An 18,412-nucleotide genomic window follows, 5' to 3' on the forward strand; every position below is an offset into this window, starting at 1 on the left:
ATGTGCAGTCTTGCCGGAAACAACATGGAGCATGGAAGCTCTTTGCGCCTAAGTTTGTCCTTTACTTCGAGGAAGCTTTTGCGACTTTTAGACAGGGCTGCTGTATAGTCCGGAAAGAAAGATTCCACAGAGTTGTAAATACGGAGTGGTGGGGCCACCCTTGCTGTTTGCAATATAGCATCTCTGTCGCAGAAGTTAAAAATACAGGCCAGGACTGGTCTGGGGGCCGCCCCAGATTTAGGTTTACCCCCGGGCACTTTATGCGCTCTTTCCACAGAGAAAAAGTTGGAGAGTCCTCTGGGCTGGAGTCTAGATTTGATAAGCTCCTCAACATAGAGGTCCATTCACGTTGTTCCGTCGGGAGCGCCCTTCCTGGTCGTCCAGCTTTTCTGCCATGAGTTTATTTTCTGCCTCCAGGCGGCTGATCTCATTAAGCAACATGGTGGTATCTTTTGACAAAGATTTCGTCACTTGCTCAACCTCAGTGACTCTAGCTGTCATTTTTTTAAATCTGCCCTTAAGAACGAGATATCGGTGGAGATGGTCCCCACCGTCGACTGAACCTTAGTGAGGGCTGACATAATATCTTCTAGCGCCACTTTAGGTGCTCCCTCTTGGTCGGAGACTTTTTCAGGGGAGCCTGTGTGCTCGGGTAGCGCAGGAAAGTCTTTATTGTAAGCGTATTTGTCCAGTTTGACTTGTGATTGCGTGCAAAGGCCCCTGCCCCTATCTCTGTCCGTAGGACGCTGCTCCGGCCGGTAGTCCCTGCCGCGGGATCCCACTCCACATGCGGCCTGTCGGCTTTCCTGCCATGCTGCTAACTCCAGATTTATGAGGCCCTGGACCGTTACTTGTGCGTTCTCACCGGTGCAGTGCAGTGCTCAGAGTAATCCTCCGCTCAGCGTGCCCTTCTTCAGTCTTTGGGGGCCACCAGCCTACGAGTCGGCCGTCAACCGCAACCCAGTGCTTGGGGTATGGTGCTGTCTTACCCAATATGTGTAGCAGTGCCGCCTTATCTGGCCACCAGGGCTCTGGTGTACAGTATGTCCTTATTACAGTACTAAGTGGCCACCGTTCAAAGCCACCAGGTCGCTCTATGCCGCGGTATCCCTCTCAGGCCACCTAGGCGCAAGTGAACTCCATAGTCTGTCTCCTTCAGGAAGCAGTACAAAAGGGGGTGGTGAGTGCTTGTATTGTCAACGCTCTGTCCATCATTTCCTTTGGTTTTTCATTGTTCGCCCTAAGATGGCAGGGTATGCTCAGACGGGAGTCCCTTGCTCACTAAGCCACTGGATTCAAGCAAGCCGGGCTGAAGACGGCTGAAATGCCAGAAACCGGTCCTCAGTAGCTTGTTTCCGGTCCAGGGAAGGCATGGCTTGGCAGTTCGGGCTGGACTGTTCCCATGAGGCACAGGGTCAGACTGATTTGCGTATGGCCATGTCTAAACTGGGGTGGCAGAGTGGGCTAAAGAACGGTGATGGATTAAACCCAGATCAGTTGACTGGGGGTGAGTGCTTGTATTGTCAACGCTCCGTCCATCATTTCCTTTGGTTTTTCAGCCTTCAGGAAGCAGGCGGCTGCCCCTTATTACCCAGATCTTCAAAACGCCTGGGCCCAGGACCAAAATCACTGTCCCTGCTTCTCATTTGCACAGGCGGTAGCTGTTCCAGCTTTTATAGGGAGCACACTAACCAGTCCGTAGCGGGCACTGCTTGACATTAACTAAAGCGCTCGTACTTCCCGGCTGCTGTTTCAGGGCCTGCTCACGCCTGCCGCCATTTTGGTGTCCAAGTGCGCTGCCTCAGAAGTTCGGGGTCTGTACTCTGCCTGTCGGAGCCCCGCGAGGCTCTCTCACGACAGCTCTTCCGAGGCGCACATTAAACACAGCGGGTCCTCAGGGTGCCAGTGGGCGTGGTATGCGTCCCGCCCCCGTGGTCCGCTCAGGCATCCTCCGCACGTTTTGCCTCCTCTGAGACTGCACTTGCCTCCGGTGGTCGTGGAGTCGTGCCAGTCCCCGGCTGCACGCTGGTGCGAAGGCAGCTGTTTATCGGTCGCACTCTCTGGTCTGTACGGAGCTCCTGCCAAGCAAACCAACTGCGTTCGGTACCCCTCAGATTCCGATCACCGTGGGCGTCCTTGAGGTTCACTCTTTTCGTCGGATTATTGCCGGATTATACGGGGATCCTAATTCACTCCCCGGAGCTCCTCTAGAATGCTGCCATCTTGATCGGCTTCTGGCCACGCCCCCTCTTTTTCTTTTAATCATATACTATGGGGACAGTAAACTAGCAGAGTTTAACCATGAGGTAGTTTTAACTCCTATCCCCTCCAATCCTTTTGCACTTGCCCCGCGACCCATACTTGTAGCTCGTATCGGAAGTCACTATTTGAAGAGCTCCTCCCTCTCAAACGAGTTGTAGCCCAAAATTCACCACTGTCGTGACATGAGAAGGAACCCTATGATAAAGCCTTCCGACTAAGGGTGGGCAGGGGTTTTCATCCAGTACAGACTATTGCTTTTAAAGCAAAAGATATATTCCCTTATTCAGTTTGGCAACATCTTGCTTTGCTGGTGGATAGACCCAAGTGCTTAGATTTACCCTCCTCGTTGCTCAGGTGATAACGCTTGTAAGAGCCTGATACCTGTCTGCTATATTGCGACTCCTTTGCACTATTCAGTTCTGCTTTTCCATCAACAGCGGCTAAATGTGAAGGTAACTGCAGGGGTGCTGAAAACAGAAAATCGTACCCAAACAGCTGACCGAGAGAAGAATGAGGAGAAACGTCTTGCTATCATGATGATGAAGAAGAGAGAGAAATATTTGTACAACAAGATAATGTTTGGCAAAAAGCGGAAGGTTCGAGAGGTAAGAACATGAGTAAATTGGAATAGAGCGCATGTCTCTGACTTTCTGGATGAGATGTTCTTCAGGATCTATATTTTTATCTGCTACTCAGTACTCCGATATGAATAATTGCTGTTTTGTGCTAGATTATTTGAGCTTTATATTTTTACTATCCTAAGAAGCACTTTGCCACAGCAGGAATTGAAACCCAATCTTGTGCATGGTATTGCTTTTTACATTGACTGTAGGAATTCCTGCAGCACCCCCTTAAATCCTTCCCCGCACTATTTTCCCCTGCTTTAGTTGATTGAAAACACAATGTGGACAGTCCCCGACGAGCACAATTTTAACATTTGCTTTCTTGTATTTCTTTTAATTTTGTTGTGAAAGCATATTTAACCTTTTTGTCCCACTCTTACTAATTTCTCTATGCCAAAAAGAACTGCATTGAAGCAATGCATCTGACAATGCGTGGTTGAGGAAGGACTACTCTGTTCGTACCTGCAGAATTTTTAGTTTCGTTTTTATGTCTAACATTAGAAAGCAATTTCCGCTGTAGGCTGGATTTTTGTATAGCTTGCGCTCACTTATATTTGCATGACCTTGTTGATAGCAACTGCAAGATAAATGGGAGCTTCCTTAATCAAACAGCCTTTGTAAAGCGCAACACTGTCGCCCCTAGGGGTATCTGGGCACTGTGTCTCAAAGAGCCAGGACTAGAGTCTATTTCTGAAGCATGCTAGCGAGAGGGCAGTACAGAGCTGGAAGGGATGGTCGTTCCAGTTCTTGGCAGCAATTTAGGAGTAGGAGCGGCCATCGTTGCGGCGGGGCAGGGAGTGGGGTGTGTGTGTGTGTGTGTGTGTGTGTGTGTGTGTGTGTGTGTGTGTGTGTGTGTAGCGAAGTTTAGTCAATGGTTGATTTAGACAGATACTCAGTCATGGGGTGCTCTGTAGGCGTGCGTGAGGATCTTGAGCTAGCATCTCTTCTGTATGGGGAGCAGTGGTGGTCTCCCAGGTGGGGAACGATTTGGGTTTGTTTGGGAAAGTCCAGGATGAGTCTCGATGTAGCGTTTTGTATGGTCTGAAGTCTTCTGAGGAGCTGGGTGGAGATGCCGGCATAGAGGGCATTGCCGTAGTCTGGATGGCTTGTGATGAGGGCTTGAGTGACCTGTCTTTCTGGTGTTGGTTGGGACCCATCTGAAGATCCTGCCGAATATGCTTAGTGTGTGGTGTGGAAGCAGGAGGAGACTACTGCGCTGAGGTTTCATGGCCAGTTGGCTGTCAAGAATGATGCTGCGGTTGCATGCATGGTCGGTCAGTGTGGGTCAGAGTTCTCCAAGCTACAATCTGTGGTCCCTTGCAGAGGTGTTCTTCCTGAAGATCAGTACTTCAGTTTTGTCAAAGTGGAGTTGGAGGCCGTTGTCATCCGTTTAACTATGTTGGGCATGGCGTCACGGAAGTTGGTTTTGGTGTTGGAGCGGTCGCTGGTGAATGAGAGGATCAGGTGAGGGGCCTCTGCATAGGAGATTATGTTGAGTCTGTGGGGTCTGACAATGTCTGCGAGGGGGGGGTCATGTAGATGCTGAACAGGTAGGGGCTGAGTGAAGATCCTTGTGCTACGCCACATTCGATGTCTTTGGTTGCGGATGTGAAGGGAGGCAGTCGTATGCTCTGTTTGCGTCCTGTAAGGAAGGAGGCGTTCCACTTGAGGGTGTCTTGCTGTATACCCATGTTGTAGAGTCTGTTGTGGGAGACAATGTTGTACGCCGGGAGAGGTCGAGGAGGATCAGGGCTTCACTTTCTCCACGGTCGAGGAGTGTTCTGGTGTAGTCTGTGGCGACAATCAGCAACAGTTTCAGTTCTGTGGTTGGGACGGAATCCTGATTGTGAGGCGTCCAGTAGGTGGTTTTGTCCCAGGAATTTGGTGAGCTGCTGGTTGGCATTCTCAAGTACTTTGGCCAGGTAGGAGAGCAGGAAGATGGAATGGTAATTCTTTACATCGCTGGGTTCGGCGGAGGCTTTCTTTGGAAGGGAGTCTAACGTCTGTGTGTTTTCATCTATCTGAGAAGGTTTCTTTGGAGATGTTGAGGATGCTGGCGAGTTGCGTGCTGATTACATTAGTTGTGAGGTGGTAGAGGTGGGTTAGGGCAGGGGTCGGTGGGCACCCCGGAGTGGATGGAAGACATGATGGCTGAGTTGGTCGGGGCGGTGAGCAGAGACCAGTTGGTAATGGTTTGGCTGATGTTTGCTGAGGTCATTGGGGCCGCTCCTAAGCCCCTTGTATGTCCTGGTCTGAGGGCCTGTCTGAAGGTGAACCACATTGTCAGATGTTTCACTGAGGATGACCCTTATGTGCCAGTGCAGCCTTACGAAGATTGATTCTTCAGGTACTTGTGCAGCCTTACACTGGTGGTGTTTCTTGAGTATGAGGACCCTTTTCAGTAGAACCCCTCCTTACCAGAGTTTGAGAAGCAGCATCCTGGATATTCTAGGGTTGTCATTGAGCCACTCAAATCATCACTACTGCAGAACATTCTTTAGAGCACTAATGCCCTTGAAGAATGAAAAGGCAGTCTTCTCAAAGGCATTCGCTTGTATGGAAGAATGAAAGAAGTAGGCAAATCTCTTCTTGGTGCTCAAGATCTACCTTCTCACTGTGATTTCAAATACGCCTAACCTTTGTGGCTTTGTGAATCCAGGTGGTAGGTACCCTTGTCAGGACAATGTTCTTTGGGATCATTGGTTTTACAGCATGACTACTTTTCTGGATTCACATGCTATGCATCTATTCTGCCATCTAGTGGGTGGGTCTGGAATCGTGCTTTGTCTTCTCTCCATTTTTTTTTTGTGTTTGGGCATTGTCAACCACCATTTGTTGGTAAGTCCATCCCCTGTGTGACGTTGGGCGGAACCTGTAGGAAGCTGGCTCGGTATATATCACATCACTAGGTGGTCAATCAATCAATCAATGACACTTGTAAAGCGCGCTACATACCCGTAGGGTCTCAAGGCGCTGGTGGTGATACCCTGCAGAGAGACCAGGGGTTCACAAAGTGTCATGGGGCTCGATGAAAAACACAAAGTGCTCTGTTAGGGTTAGAGTGAGCGAGCAGCCTTAACCTTAACACAGAGCAGTGTCAAACATTTATTGCACAACATGATCAATAAAGGGCACATAACTCAAGAAGGAGATCCAGATCAATTTTATAAAATCATACCTTGTTTGTACTTTATTTGAAGACCCAGGTCTTTGTAAAAAGGTAAGTATGTTTTTACTTAAAGATACTTCACTTTCAAATATCTACGCATGAAAACCTTTTCACACTGTCCAATGTTATCCTATGGGGAAAACAATATTGTGGTTAAACTGGTGAGTATTGAACTTACAGATTCAGTCTACAGAATCAAAAGTCAGTAAGGGCCAGGGGTCTGTAAGGTACCAGAACTGCATCACCAGCGGCACAAGTACGGCTCCGTGCAGAGGGCAAAATTGGAGTTTGACCTGATGATTTCCAATGGAGACTGGGGCGAGGGGGGTTGGGGGGGGTGCCTGGAGTCACACTGCCTGCAGCAAGTAATTTGGTTGCAGGGGCCAAGCCCTTTTGGGGGGGGGGGGTGCAGTTGTGTAGGGCAGGAGAAGTCAGCCAATGCTGGACCCGAGGTGAGGATCAATGGGGAGACTTCACTGCCCAGATAAGCCACTCATGCCGTGGGTGTCTGGTGCAGAGTGGGCTAGGGTCACGGATCTGGCTAGATTTGGAGTCTTTGGAGAGGTTTCTTCTGGACCGGTCCACTGTCCTTGGGAGAGTGGAGTCTTTATTGAAAGCAGTAGTCCTCCCAGGGTGTTTTGAGGTCATTGTTGCAAGACAGGTCGCAGGTTTCGGCGAAGCTGGAGACAGACCAGTAGGGCTGGGGCCAAGGCAGTTGTTGTCTTCTGGCTTCTGTTGCAGGGTTTCTTCTTTCTTCTTAGGTCATCGCAACTCTAATAGCCAGGTCTGTGGGAGCCACCTAAATACTAAATTTAGGAGGCATGTTGGGGGGAGTAGCAGGTAGGGCCATTGGGCACCTTGCCTGGGGTGCCTACACCCTGTAATATGGTATATGGTATAATATGGTAATAAGGTGACAGGGACTGAAGGTTGTACTTCACCCTGCTTGGCACACCTCCTATCGTTTTGAGTTTTCCCGCCCAAAGTGGGGCTATAAACCAGGGGCTGCCATCTGCTGCTAGCAGCAGAAGCTGGGAGTTGCATTACAAAAGCAGACCGTTGAAGCTTCCCTTCTTCGAGCACTGGCCCATCCTGGGGGAGAAGGCCTGACACCTCTGCCCAGTATGTGCATTGTTTCTGAGGCTCTCTATCCAGAGGTCCAGAAACATGTCTGGTGGTGGCTGGCTGCCTACAGCCAGTCACAGACCACACCAGGGTTGGTAGGATTTCAGGGGGCACCTCTGAGATGCCCTCTGAGTAAATTATTTAGTAAATCTCACACTGGCATCAGTGTGGATCTGTTACAAGGAGCTGTTTGGTACCAAACACTCCTGGGTTCAGTGAAGCCAACATGGTGCTGTGGAGCTCAAGTTGTCAAGTTCCAAGCCCATGTGCTCTCTGTGACTTGAAGGGGGATGGGAGCATACTGCTTCACCTCCCAGCACAGTTCACCCCTTAGCATCCTGGTAAATGCAGTTCAGTTTCAATGCTTACTTTAAATGTTGCTTTAATGTTTCACCAAAGTTGGTGCAGGTTAGTGCTGTTAATCTCTAGACTCCTGTGTTTCTGGATATTATCCTTCATCAGGAGAGATGTGCTGGAAGGTGAAGTAGTGTGCTCCCATTCCCTTCTGTTCGCTATGATTTCCCTGGCACTTACAATATTAAGGAATAGACCCTAATACTGTAGGGGCATACCTGCTCATGCAAATATGCCCACACCTGGAATATCGTCACCCTACCTTAGGGCTGGTGAGACCTGCTAGGGGTGTCACTTACCTATCTCTTAGGCACTGCTAGCTGGCATGGCACACAGGCAGTGTGCAATGTCGACTTGGTCATTTATTCACCTAACAGGGTCATGCCAGCTGCAGGGCCCTATTAAGCCTCCAGTCCCTAGGTACCAGGGGTACCACTTACTTGGGACTTACATGGAGGCAGAAGTATCAATTGTGGACATTATTTAGGCAAAGAACACTGGTACCATGAACCTGGACAACAGGGACCCAGTACTGTACAGTCAAAGTTGCATCAAAAGCCAGGGAAAAGTGGTGGTATTGCAACAGAACCCCATGTTCGAGGCATATGAGCTGCAGATAGTACACTTTGCATAAATTGCCATCTGATGTTGGGCTCGGATGCTTGCACCTTGTTCTTGTCTTGGAAGAAGTCTTTTGTGGTCACGAGATAGGTGACTCCTCTCTTGGACGATAGTGTGCATGGGCATCGACTCCATCTTCAGTTAGGTTTTTTCCGCCATCGGATGTAACTTCTGCTCTCCGGTTCGGCAACATATTCTCTAAACCTTTTTGACGCTTAAAACCATCCTAGACCTGACTGTATTGTTTTCGATCACATGATCTTCTGCGAACTCCGCAAATACTCTATTCCGGTAATCAACGCAGGCGGCTGGGCCTATCGACGGCGTTCGGGCCTACGGCTCATGGAAAGGAAACCATTTAAAAAATGCCCCCAGTGTGGAGCAAAATTCCCACACAGTGACCACCACAAGGTCTGTAACCTGTGTCTCTCGCCGGAGCACAACGAGAACAATTGCCAGGCCTGCGCCTCCTTTAGATCTAAAAAGACCACTCCTGATTGCTGGGCCCGAAGACACATCATGACGCAGCAAGCAGCTTTGGCACCGGTGGACATCTTCGATGAAGGCCCGATGTTCGGGAAGAGGACTCTAAGGATCTGCATATCATGTCCGAAGCAGTCGACTCACTCAGACCACCCTATCACTCCAGGTCAACGAGTGAGTACAACTGCCCCTGCCCCAATCCCACCTCTAAAAAAAAAAATTAAAAAAAAGGCCCTTGTCAAAACTTCACCTGCTGGCCCCAGTCGCGACCACAAACCAGCTTCAAAAGCCCCGCCGTCTGGCTCGGTTCCGAAGATAAGACAAGCCTTCCGGTAGCTCTAGACCGAGCAAACCGTATATCACTGCCCCTGAAGCGCCAACGGCACCGAAGCACGGAGCGCAACCTACTCCCAAAAAGACCTCTGCACCGACCACCCCGTGCCGAAGGAAAAGGCATCGGATCTGAAACATACAGAACAGAAAAAGGTTTCCTCGCTCGGACAAGAAAAAATCTGTGCCAAAAGTATCTACAGAAGAGGAAGAACTTTTCTGACTGGATCCTATCGATCCAAAACAAAAAAAATACTCCATATAGAACCTAAAGTAGGACATGTGTCTACTGTTCCACCCAACAAAAGTAAACTGGACACCCAGGCCTTCCTGCAGTTCCTGCAAAGAAGGACTGTGCTACTTCACCTTTGTAACTCTCTTCTCCTGTTCTTCCTTCGAAGTCTGTCTCCCCTCCTCACTCTTCTATACTTCCACCAAACTCCCCACCCGATGATGATGATTTAGGGGATGGGGACACAACACTGACCCTTTTGATGACCCTGACAACGATATAGACGTACCACAGGATGATAGGGACGATTATGATGACCCAGTAGATCCTTCAGACCTCCCTAATCCTCATGCATATCCAACAAAGCTGTCTCCCCCCAGATGACACTATTTGTTTTAACCAGCTTGTAAATAGGGCGGCTCACTTCCATGGTGTCCCAATGCATTCAGACTCCGCAGAGGAGGATATTCTACTAGAAACCTTTGAACGGTCACTAAAGTCTGTACAAACACTGCCAATGTTAAAAGGTGTCATTAAACATGCCTGTGACATATTCAAAGACCCTGCTAAGACTAGGATTCTAAATCCAAGGATTGACAAAACATATAAGCCTGCTCCCAGGTTCCTGCCTACATCAAAGGTCAACTCCCTTCAGATTCCCTAGTGGTAACTAACACTAGAAAACGTGCCAACTCTCAAACCTCCGGTGATGCGCCACCTCCGGACAAGGAGCCTGAATTATTCGATGCTTCTGGCAAACTAATAGCTGCCCAAGCTGCTAATAACTAGCGGATAGCCAACACACAAGCAATACTTGCTAGATAAGAAAGGGCTCACCATGGCCAACTAGAAAACCCATTGGAACATTTACCCGATCAATATAAGACCAAGGCTAATGATTTAATTCAGGAGGGGAAGTTAATAACTAATGCATCAACCAAATGTGCCCTTGATGCAGCAGACACCACCTCTAGGGCCATTAACACTAGCGTGTTATTCAGACGAAATGCCTGGTTGCGCATCTCTGGCTTCAAACAGGAGGTACAAACAACTATCCTCAATCAGCCGTTCAATCAGCAACAGCTTTTTGGACCCACTGTAGACACCGCTCTAGAGAAAATGAAAAGGTCATAGACTGCTAAATCCATGGGAGCATTGCAGTCTCCATACCCACGTGGTTCCTTTCGACGCTCCTTCTATAAGGGAGCATCGCAACCCTGGTCTCACTGACAAAGCCGTCACCGAGCCGCTGCTCGCACCTTGACCTGTGAGCACCTTACTCCGCACCGCCTCGCTCCACTCCAAAGCTTTGGTATGGTAGAAAGCTCCGCCGCAATGTCGCATCGCGACCCTGGTCTCACTGACACCTGTTGACGCTCCCACCGAGCCGCTGCTCGCACCGTGACTTGTGGACATCGCACTCCGCACCGTCTTGCTTCACGAGGACACCTTGGCCTGCCTGACACCGCCACTGCCTGCCGAAATAGACGCCGCTGCTTGCACTGCGGTTCGAGGACACCGCTCGTAAGTCACACGACGCACCGCCCTCATCCCGCACCGCAGCCTTGGCCTACCTATGCCGGCACAATCGACTCCAGTTCATCAGCCGACGACGGCAATTCAGCAATGACACCACTGCTGCTGCACTGTGGCTTGCTAGCACCATGGCTCGCACCGCCTTTCTTTCGCACCGTGACCCTGGTCTCAAGGACTCAATCTGACGCCGCCTCAGAGCCGCTGCTAGCACCGCGACCTGGGGGCACCGCACAGCACCCGGCGCCAACGCTCCCGATTCCACCAGAGAGGAGCTCTACCTGCAATGCGAGTGCCTTCAAGGGTCTCAGCCCCCTGCATTTCTCACAGATACTGCTTGCGGGTCTTCCAGACACCGTTGCTGGCCCGTGACCAGCCAGAACTGTTGGATTTGTTGTTCACGACGCTGTGGTAGCCTGGACGGAGCTACCCACACAAGGAAATCTTCTTTTTTCTTTTTTTTTTTTCCGTAGCCCAGGTGGACGTCGACGTCCCACCTTTTGGTGTATTTCCGGTGACGTCATGACGCTTCCTGCGGAAGCTCCCACTCTTGGGCGCCATCTTCAGATTCTTTTAACCGCGGTTGGGTCTGGATCGTTCCCGAAAGGGCTCCAGACTTTTTTGGAGAAAGAAGAAAAACACACAGTTTTGGACGAAAAGATATTGGGAAGACTACAGGAGACTACATCATCGAAGAGGACGACGAAGGAAGAAAAGATCTTCAGGAACTTCGACGTCCATCCGGGATTGCACGCTCAGGGGGCCATCTGAACGCATGAGATGGACAACACTCCTTTCAAATTCTGCCGTAACTGCCACCACAAGTACGCGCAGATGGACCAGCTACCGGTTTGCAACCTTCGTCTACCGGTCGACCACGAGAGCGAGTACTGCAACGCCTGCTCTGCCTTCACGCAGAAGACTTAGAGTTAGAGCGAGACAGAGGGTAGCCAACGCCAGCATGCAGGGCAAGGGCCAGCCACCTTCCTTTCGAGACCTGGGGCTCTCATCAGACGAGGAGGACAATGCCGCCGAAGACGACGGCTACACTGTCGTAGAGACCGATAATGCGAAAACTTCTAAGAAGGTAGGAGACTCTACGGCCCCTAGACTCCCGAGAGACCCTGAGTCTTAAAGAAACGGGGCCAAAACCTCGAAAGCGCCGACAACTTCGGCGTCCGCAGCTACACCCAGGCCCAGCGGATCCTCTGAGAAGGACTCCCTGGCGCCGAGAGCTGATGAACAGCAAAAGAAGTCTAAAAACATCCCCGAAAAGCAGCGTTCGACGCAGAGGGAAAAAGACCCGAAGAGCACTTCGGCGCCGACTAAGGACCCGAAAGTCAGCTCGGCACTGAAACCTTCGACGCCGACCTGTCCGCCGAAAAGGCTGGAAGAATCATTCGACGCAGACAACGCTGCCGAAATGGAGAAAAAGAAGATACGGCTCGAGGTCAAGATGGAGAACATCCTGCAGCGAAAGAAAGAATTAGACGCCCTGATAAAAGACTTCATAATCCCGACGAAGCCTAAGCCACAGGTGTTAGAGATAGCGGAGGAGGAGGACTACGAAGTCGAAGGACAGTCTGAGAACGTCGAGGCTTTCAACGATCCAGAAGAAGAGACCTCCTACTGCGACTATGAAGGGGACGAAGACCGCAGGACGCTCCTCGGGTCAGCATCCTCTGAGACTCAGGAGATAGTATGGCAATACGTCGACACAGAGAGCCCGGAAGAGGGCGTCGACACGTATCCTTCGAGGCCCTCGCCGCCGGAAGACATTGGGATTTACAACACAGTCCTCAGAAATGCGGCTGCAGTTTTCAAGGTAAAACTTGACTAAGAGAAGCAGAAGGCAGGCTTCCTTCTAGAGACACTGCTCCCCACACAAACTAGGAGCCAGTACCTGCCCATGCTCGAAAGCGTCATGGCACAGGGGAAATGGGCTTTCAAGGAGCCTGCAACCTGCAAAGCAGTCACTCCCAGGACAGAGAAAAATTATAAGCATTCCTCCAAGGACCCACCCTACATCCAGGGCTCGGTCTCAGCTGATTCCATCATTGCAGCCACGGCAAGGAAGAAGGCCAATGTGTCTACTACTTCAGGGCCACCTCCCGACAAAGAAAGCAGGAGAATGGACCTCGTGGGCAGATGACTTGAACGGAATACCACAATGCACTGGCGCATGGCAAATTCCAATGCGCTGCTCAACAGGCACCAGTACCAGATCCTGGATGAACTGGGCCAGTTAATAAAGAACATGCCTCAGGAATTCAAGCAAAGAGCTGAAAACCTTATCGAGGAGGGGAAGATTGTGGCAAACTCTTGCATCAAAACTGCCCTAGACGGAGCAGATACCTCCAGCAGGCTCATGATGATGGGCATCACGGAAAGGAGACAAGCCTGGCTCAAGATTTCAGGCTTCAAGCCAGAAGTGCAACACAGCATCCTGAACACCCCGTTCAATGGAAGGACGTTGTTCCGGGGCCCCAGTAGATGAGAAGCTCAGCCAACTAAAAAAGGATAACGAGACGGCAAGATCCATGGAAGCATTGCAGTTCAGAGGTACTAAAAGAGGCCCCCCTCGCGAAAACCTAACGGGAGAGAAGGTAACCAACCAGGAACATCACACCAGGCGTTCCAACAAGCCCACCAGGCAGACACCCAGTAACAGCAAGGGCAGCAACAGTCCTGGCAGTACCAGTAGAGAGGCCAGTCCTTTCGCGGGAAGGGTAATGGACGTGGACCGAATAGGAGAGGGGGACAACAACCCCCCTCTAAGTTACTTAATTGAACTCCATGCGCCCACCCAAGCAAAAACTCCCAGAGTGGAGCACAAACACTACACACAGGAGTCACGCAAATTAAACACCTGCGAGCATGTAAGACCAGCGGGAGGAAGCCTCAAGCACTTCTTCCAGGAGTGGAAGAGGATAACTTCAGACAAATGGGTACTCAACATCATACAGTTCGGGTTCTGCATAGAGTTAGAAAGGAAACCAGCAAACAGAAAGCCTAAAAGAAGAAAGCTATCAAGGAAAGAGCTAGAGCTACTTCAAGAGGAAGCAAAAGAGCTCCTGCAGAAGCAGGCCATAGAACCAGTGCCTTACAGAGAAAGGAACAGGGGCGTATACTCAACATACTTTCTGGTGCCAAAAGTAGACGAAAAGATGAGACCCATCCTAGACCTAAGATTCTTAAACAAATTCATAAGAACGCAAAAGTTCAAAATGACCTCCCTACAAGAGGTACTTCCTCAATTGCAAGGCGGAGACTTCATGGTCACCATAGACCTCGAGGATGCCTACCTGTACATCCCAATGAACAGAGGGCACAAACATCTGCTCGGATTCATCATCGGAGAAGACCACTACCAGTTCACAACCCTGGTGTTCGGACTCAAATCAGCACCACGGGTCTTCACAAAGTGCCTTGCAACAGCTTCAGCACACCTACGAAGGGAGGGGATACACGTATACCCTTACCTGGATGACTGGCTAATAAAAGCAAGCTCATACAGAACGTGCAACAGCACGCACAGAGGGTGACAAGCACACTGAGAACCTGGGATTCTCCATCCACTGGGGGAAATCCTTAATGGAACCAGAGCAGATAAAAATCTTCCTGGGAGCACAGATCGACACCTTACAAAGCAAAGTGTTCCCGAGCAAGAAGAGAGCAGTAGCACTGGTGAAGGAGACGCAGCTCTACCAGAAGGGGCAAGCTCGGACAGTGAGGACAGCGAGCAAAATTATGGGCATGATGGCATCATGCCCACACCTAGTGCCAAATGTACGGCTACACATGAGACCCTTACAGGAATGGCTACAGAAGCAATGGTCACAAGCTACAGGTCGTTGGGAGGATCTAGTGGTTGTAACGCACTCAGTGCAGAAAGAGATGGCATGGTGGAACATGGGGGACATAACAAGGGGGGAAGCCTCTGACGCCACCAACGCCAACAGTGCCCATCACCACAGATGCCTCCCAGAAAGGATGGGGAGCTCACATGGAGAAACTCAGAGTGAGGAGTCTGTGGACACCAGCAGATGCGGTCAGACACATCAATTACCTGGAGCTGAAGACAGTTTTCCTCGCTATAAAAGCCTTCCAGACAAAGCTGTACAACCAGAGTGTGTTGATCCAGACAGACAACACAACAGCGATGTTCTACATCAGCAAGCAGGGTGGGACACAATCAGCCCCGCTTTCGAAGCTAGCGCAGGAGATATGGGCATGGGCCATCCCATTCAAGATAGACTTGCTAGCCATACATCTACCAGGAAAGGACAATGTAGAAGCAGATTGGCTCAGCAGACCGACATCGGCATCCCACGATTGGGAACTCATGCACAAGAAACGAGGCTGTTCGACAGGTGGGGGACACCGTCTGTGGACCTATTTGCAACACACCAGAATGCAAAATGCCGAAACTTCGCATCCAGGCTACCCGGGGGGGGTTCCCTATGGATAGACTGGTCAAAGACATTTGCTTTTCCCCCGATACCACTGATGCACAAGGTACAAGTACAGAACGAGCAACATGACACTGATACTGGTCGCACCACAGTGGCCCAGGCAGACATGGTACTCCAAGATCATGGAGATGGCACAGAGTGCACCCCACAGGTTCGGGAGGATAAAAGACCTACTCTCCATGCAAAATGGAGAGGTGCTGCACCCAGAGCCAGAGAGCCTGAGCCTAGTAGCGTGGCTCCTGAGGACATAGAATTTGCGCATCTGAAACTACTGGAAAACACCCTGAGGGAGCTCCGGGAGGCACGGAGGCCCAGCACACGAAAGTCCTACCTATCTAAATGGAAGAGATTCACACTGTGGTGCAGGCGGGAAAGGCTGCACAATAAGATGAAGAAGGACTCAACAGTGCTAAAATACCTCACGCACCTGCTCGACAAAAAACTAAGCTCATCCTCATTGAGAGTTCACTTGGCAGCGATAGTCTCTTACACAAGAGGGGAAACATGTAGGAGTTTCTTCACATCACAGGTGGTTAAGAGATTCCTGGAGGGAGCCAAGAGGATTACACCACCAAAAAGGGTGCCGCCACCTGCATGGAACCTAGTCCTAACTGAGCTCATGAAAGAGCCTTTCGAGCCAATTCACAAAGCATCCCTAGAAATGCTAACCATGAAAACCGCTTTCCAGGTAGCCATCCCCTCGCTGCGCAGAGTGAGTGGGCTACAGGCGCTAACGCTACAAGAACCCTACATCCAGATTCACAACGATAGGGTGGTAATGAGAACGGACCGGCACTTCATGCCAAAGGTGGTGTCAAGGTCCCACATGAACCAGACTATACAAATACCAAGTTTCTTCCAGAAACCGGCCTTAAGCGCTGAACGGGCTCTGCACACCCTAGACGCCAGAAGGGCAGTCATGCACTACATTGAGAGAACAAAAGGACACAGGAAGACAAAGCAGTTCTTTGTGTCCTTCGCTAACCGTTTCATGGGAAAACCAGTAACTAAAGGAACAACTGCGCGATGGATCGCCCAAACAATACAGTTCTGCCACAAGCGGGCAGGACAGGAACTAGCAGGGGGGGGCACATGCCCACTCAACCTGGAAAAAGGGAGCTACAATAGCCTTCCTAGCCAACACACCCATTCAAGACATATGCCTGGCGGCAACATGGGCTTCAGTGCACACGTTCACAAAGCACTACTGTATGGATATACAGATGAATAAGGAAGCACAAGTCGGACAAAAGGTGCTTCAACACCTATTCAATAACCAACGCTCATCTTCCACCCAGCCGCCACAAACATGAGAAACGGCTACAAAGTCTATGCACAGCATAGTGAATCCAGAAAGATTCACGCTGCAAAACGAATAGTTTCTTACCTGTGGGTGTAGTTTTGCAGCTTGAAGATCTTTCTGGATTCACTAGCGAACCCACCCACCTCCACCAGAAAGATGAGGCTGGAGGGAAAAGGGGGTTTAAACAAAGACAATACTTGGAATAACAAACCTTGGAGGTTAAAGCGGTGAATAATTTTGGTTGAACATTGCCATAACTTCGGTAACAGAACAAACACGAGAAAAAAGAATCCGAAGATGGTGCCCAAGTGTGGAAGTTTCCGCAGGCATCATGCCGACGTCACCGGAAATACACCAAAAGGTGGGACGTCGACGCCCACCTGGGCTACGAAAAACAAAAACAAAAGAAAAGACTACGATTCCGGACCCGACCACAAGACCGCGGAGTAATGCACAGAATAGTGAATCCAGAAAGATCTTCAAGCTGCAAAACTACACCAACCGGTAAGAAACTATTTGTTTCTACCAAAGGTGGTATCTTCATTCCACATCAACCAAAGCATTATGACTACCATACTTTTTCCAAGATTTGAAGTCTCAGGCTGGAAGGACACTGCACACATTGGACATGCGAAGAGATCTCATGCAGAAAAGAGTGAACCAGGTCTGAGTCTCCTTTGCCACGGCAAGCAAGTGCGGACTGGTAAGGAAGGGGACGATAGCAAGATGGATAGTGGAAACTATCCAAAACTCTTATACAAGGACTGGAAAAACGTTATCCACGTGCCCCATGGCACACTAAGCCAGGAATAAGGGCACAACCCTAGCATTCTTAGCAAAAGTACCCATTGGTGACATTTGTATGGCATCGACTTGGTCATCCCCACACACCATCACAAAACACTACTGTGTGGACATTCAGATAAACAGGAAAGCACAGGTGGGACAGAGTGCTATAACACCGGTTTGCCAGTTCAACCCAGCTTGTCCAAGGAAACAAACACTACTACATAATCAGATACGTAGCATGTGGATCCAGAAAAGGATTCATGCTGCACAACAAAATGGGTAATTGCCAGTAGGAGTAGTTTTTCACCCTGATGTTTTTCTGGATTCACATGCGACCCACAGACCTGTTAGGAAATGGGGGTTAAACAAATGGACGAGATGAACAATACTTCAGATCAAGAAAGCTCCAAATAGGGTTAGATGCTAGAAGAAAAAATAATCTTAAAATGGCAACCATGCACAGGAATTTCCGGTGCGTGCTAGCATAGGAGAATAATCATTTTAAAATCTGTGTTTAGAAAAGGACACGTTTCTTCACATCTTGATATTGGGCCTTTTTTTGAGGTTCTGCGCCTTGTGAAATCTTTCAAATGAAAGCGAGTGTTCGTTCCCATTAACAGCACAACATCTGTCTTTTTTTTCATGCACAAATGTCAGTTATCTAGTCGAACTCCTACCCTTTCTGACATAGTGATTTTTGGCCGTGGTCAAGTGGCTGCCGCTCTGAGTCATTGATTTAGTGGTGTTTATGAAGTTCATGAATGGTTTAAACATGGAAAAAGTGGGCTTTTTGTTTGTTAGAAATTACTTTTACCCCCTCACAGGACCACTCCAAGTGCACCCATTCAGGATGCTGCTTAGTTGGGCAATAGACAATCAGTCATTTTTAGGTCTTGCCGAGTGGGCTGCGCACTTGCGCAGTCTTGCTGGCAAGATTTTATGTTTTAGAGGGCTTTCTGTAACTGGCTTTAAGCACCCCCCCTTCCCATTGGCCGGCGCGACACCGTTTATGCTAAACGGTGGCCAGCCATTGGGAAAGAGGTCTGCGTGACGTAGACTTTTCTCTTTTTTGTTTTAAAATTTGAGAGACCCCCTTACAACCAGGGGAATAGG

At 49.7% G+C, this 18,412-nt stretch overlaps 1 protein-coding gene across 2 annotated transcripts in view; it reads left to right on the forward strand.

Moving 5' to 3' along the window:
• The window catches only part of PES1 (pescadillo ribosomal biogenesis factor 1), a 163,957-nt gene that overhangs the window by 134,891 nt on the left and 10,654 nt on the right, over positions 1 to 18,412 (forward strand). For both annotated transcript variants that reach the window (XM_086943192.1, XM_086943193.1), the window contains one exon: positions 2,700 to 2,867. In XM_086943192.1, coding sequence (XP_086799318.1) covers positions 2,700 to 2,867 — 168 coding nt within the window. The remainder of the gene's footprint in view (positions 1 to 2,699; positions 2,868 to 18,412) is intronic.

This window comes from Lissotriton vulgaris, chromosome 11, assembly GCF_964263255.1.
Source record: "Lissotriton vulgaris chromosome 11, aLisVul1.2, whole genome shotgun sequence".
Lineage (NCBI taxonomy): Eukaryota > Metazoa > Chordata > Amphibia > Caudata > Salamandridae > Lissotriton > Lissotriton vulgaris.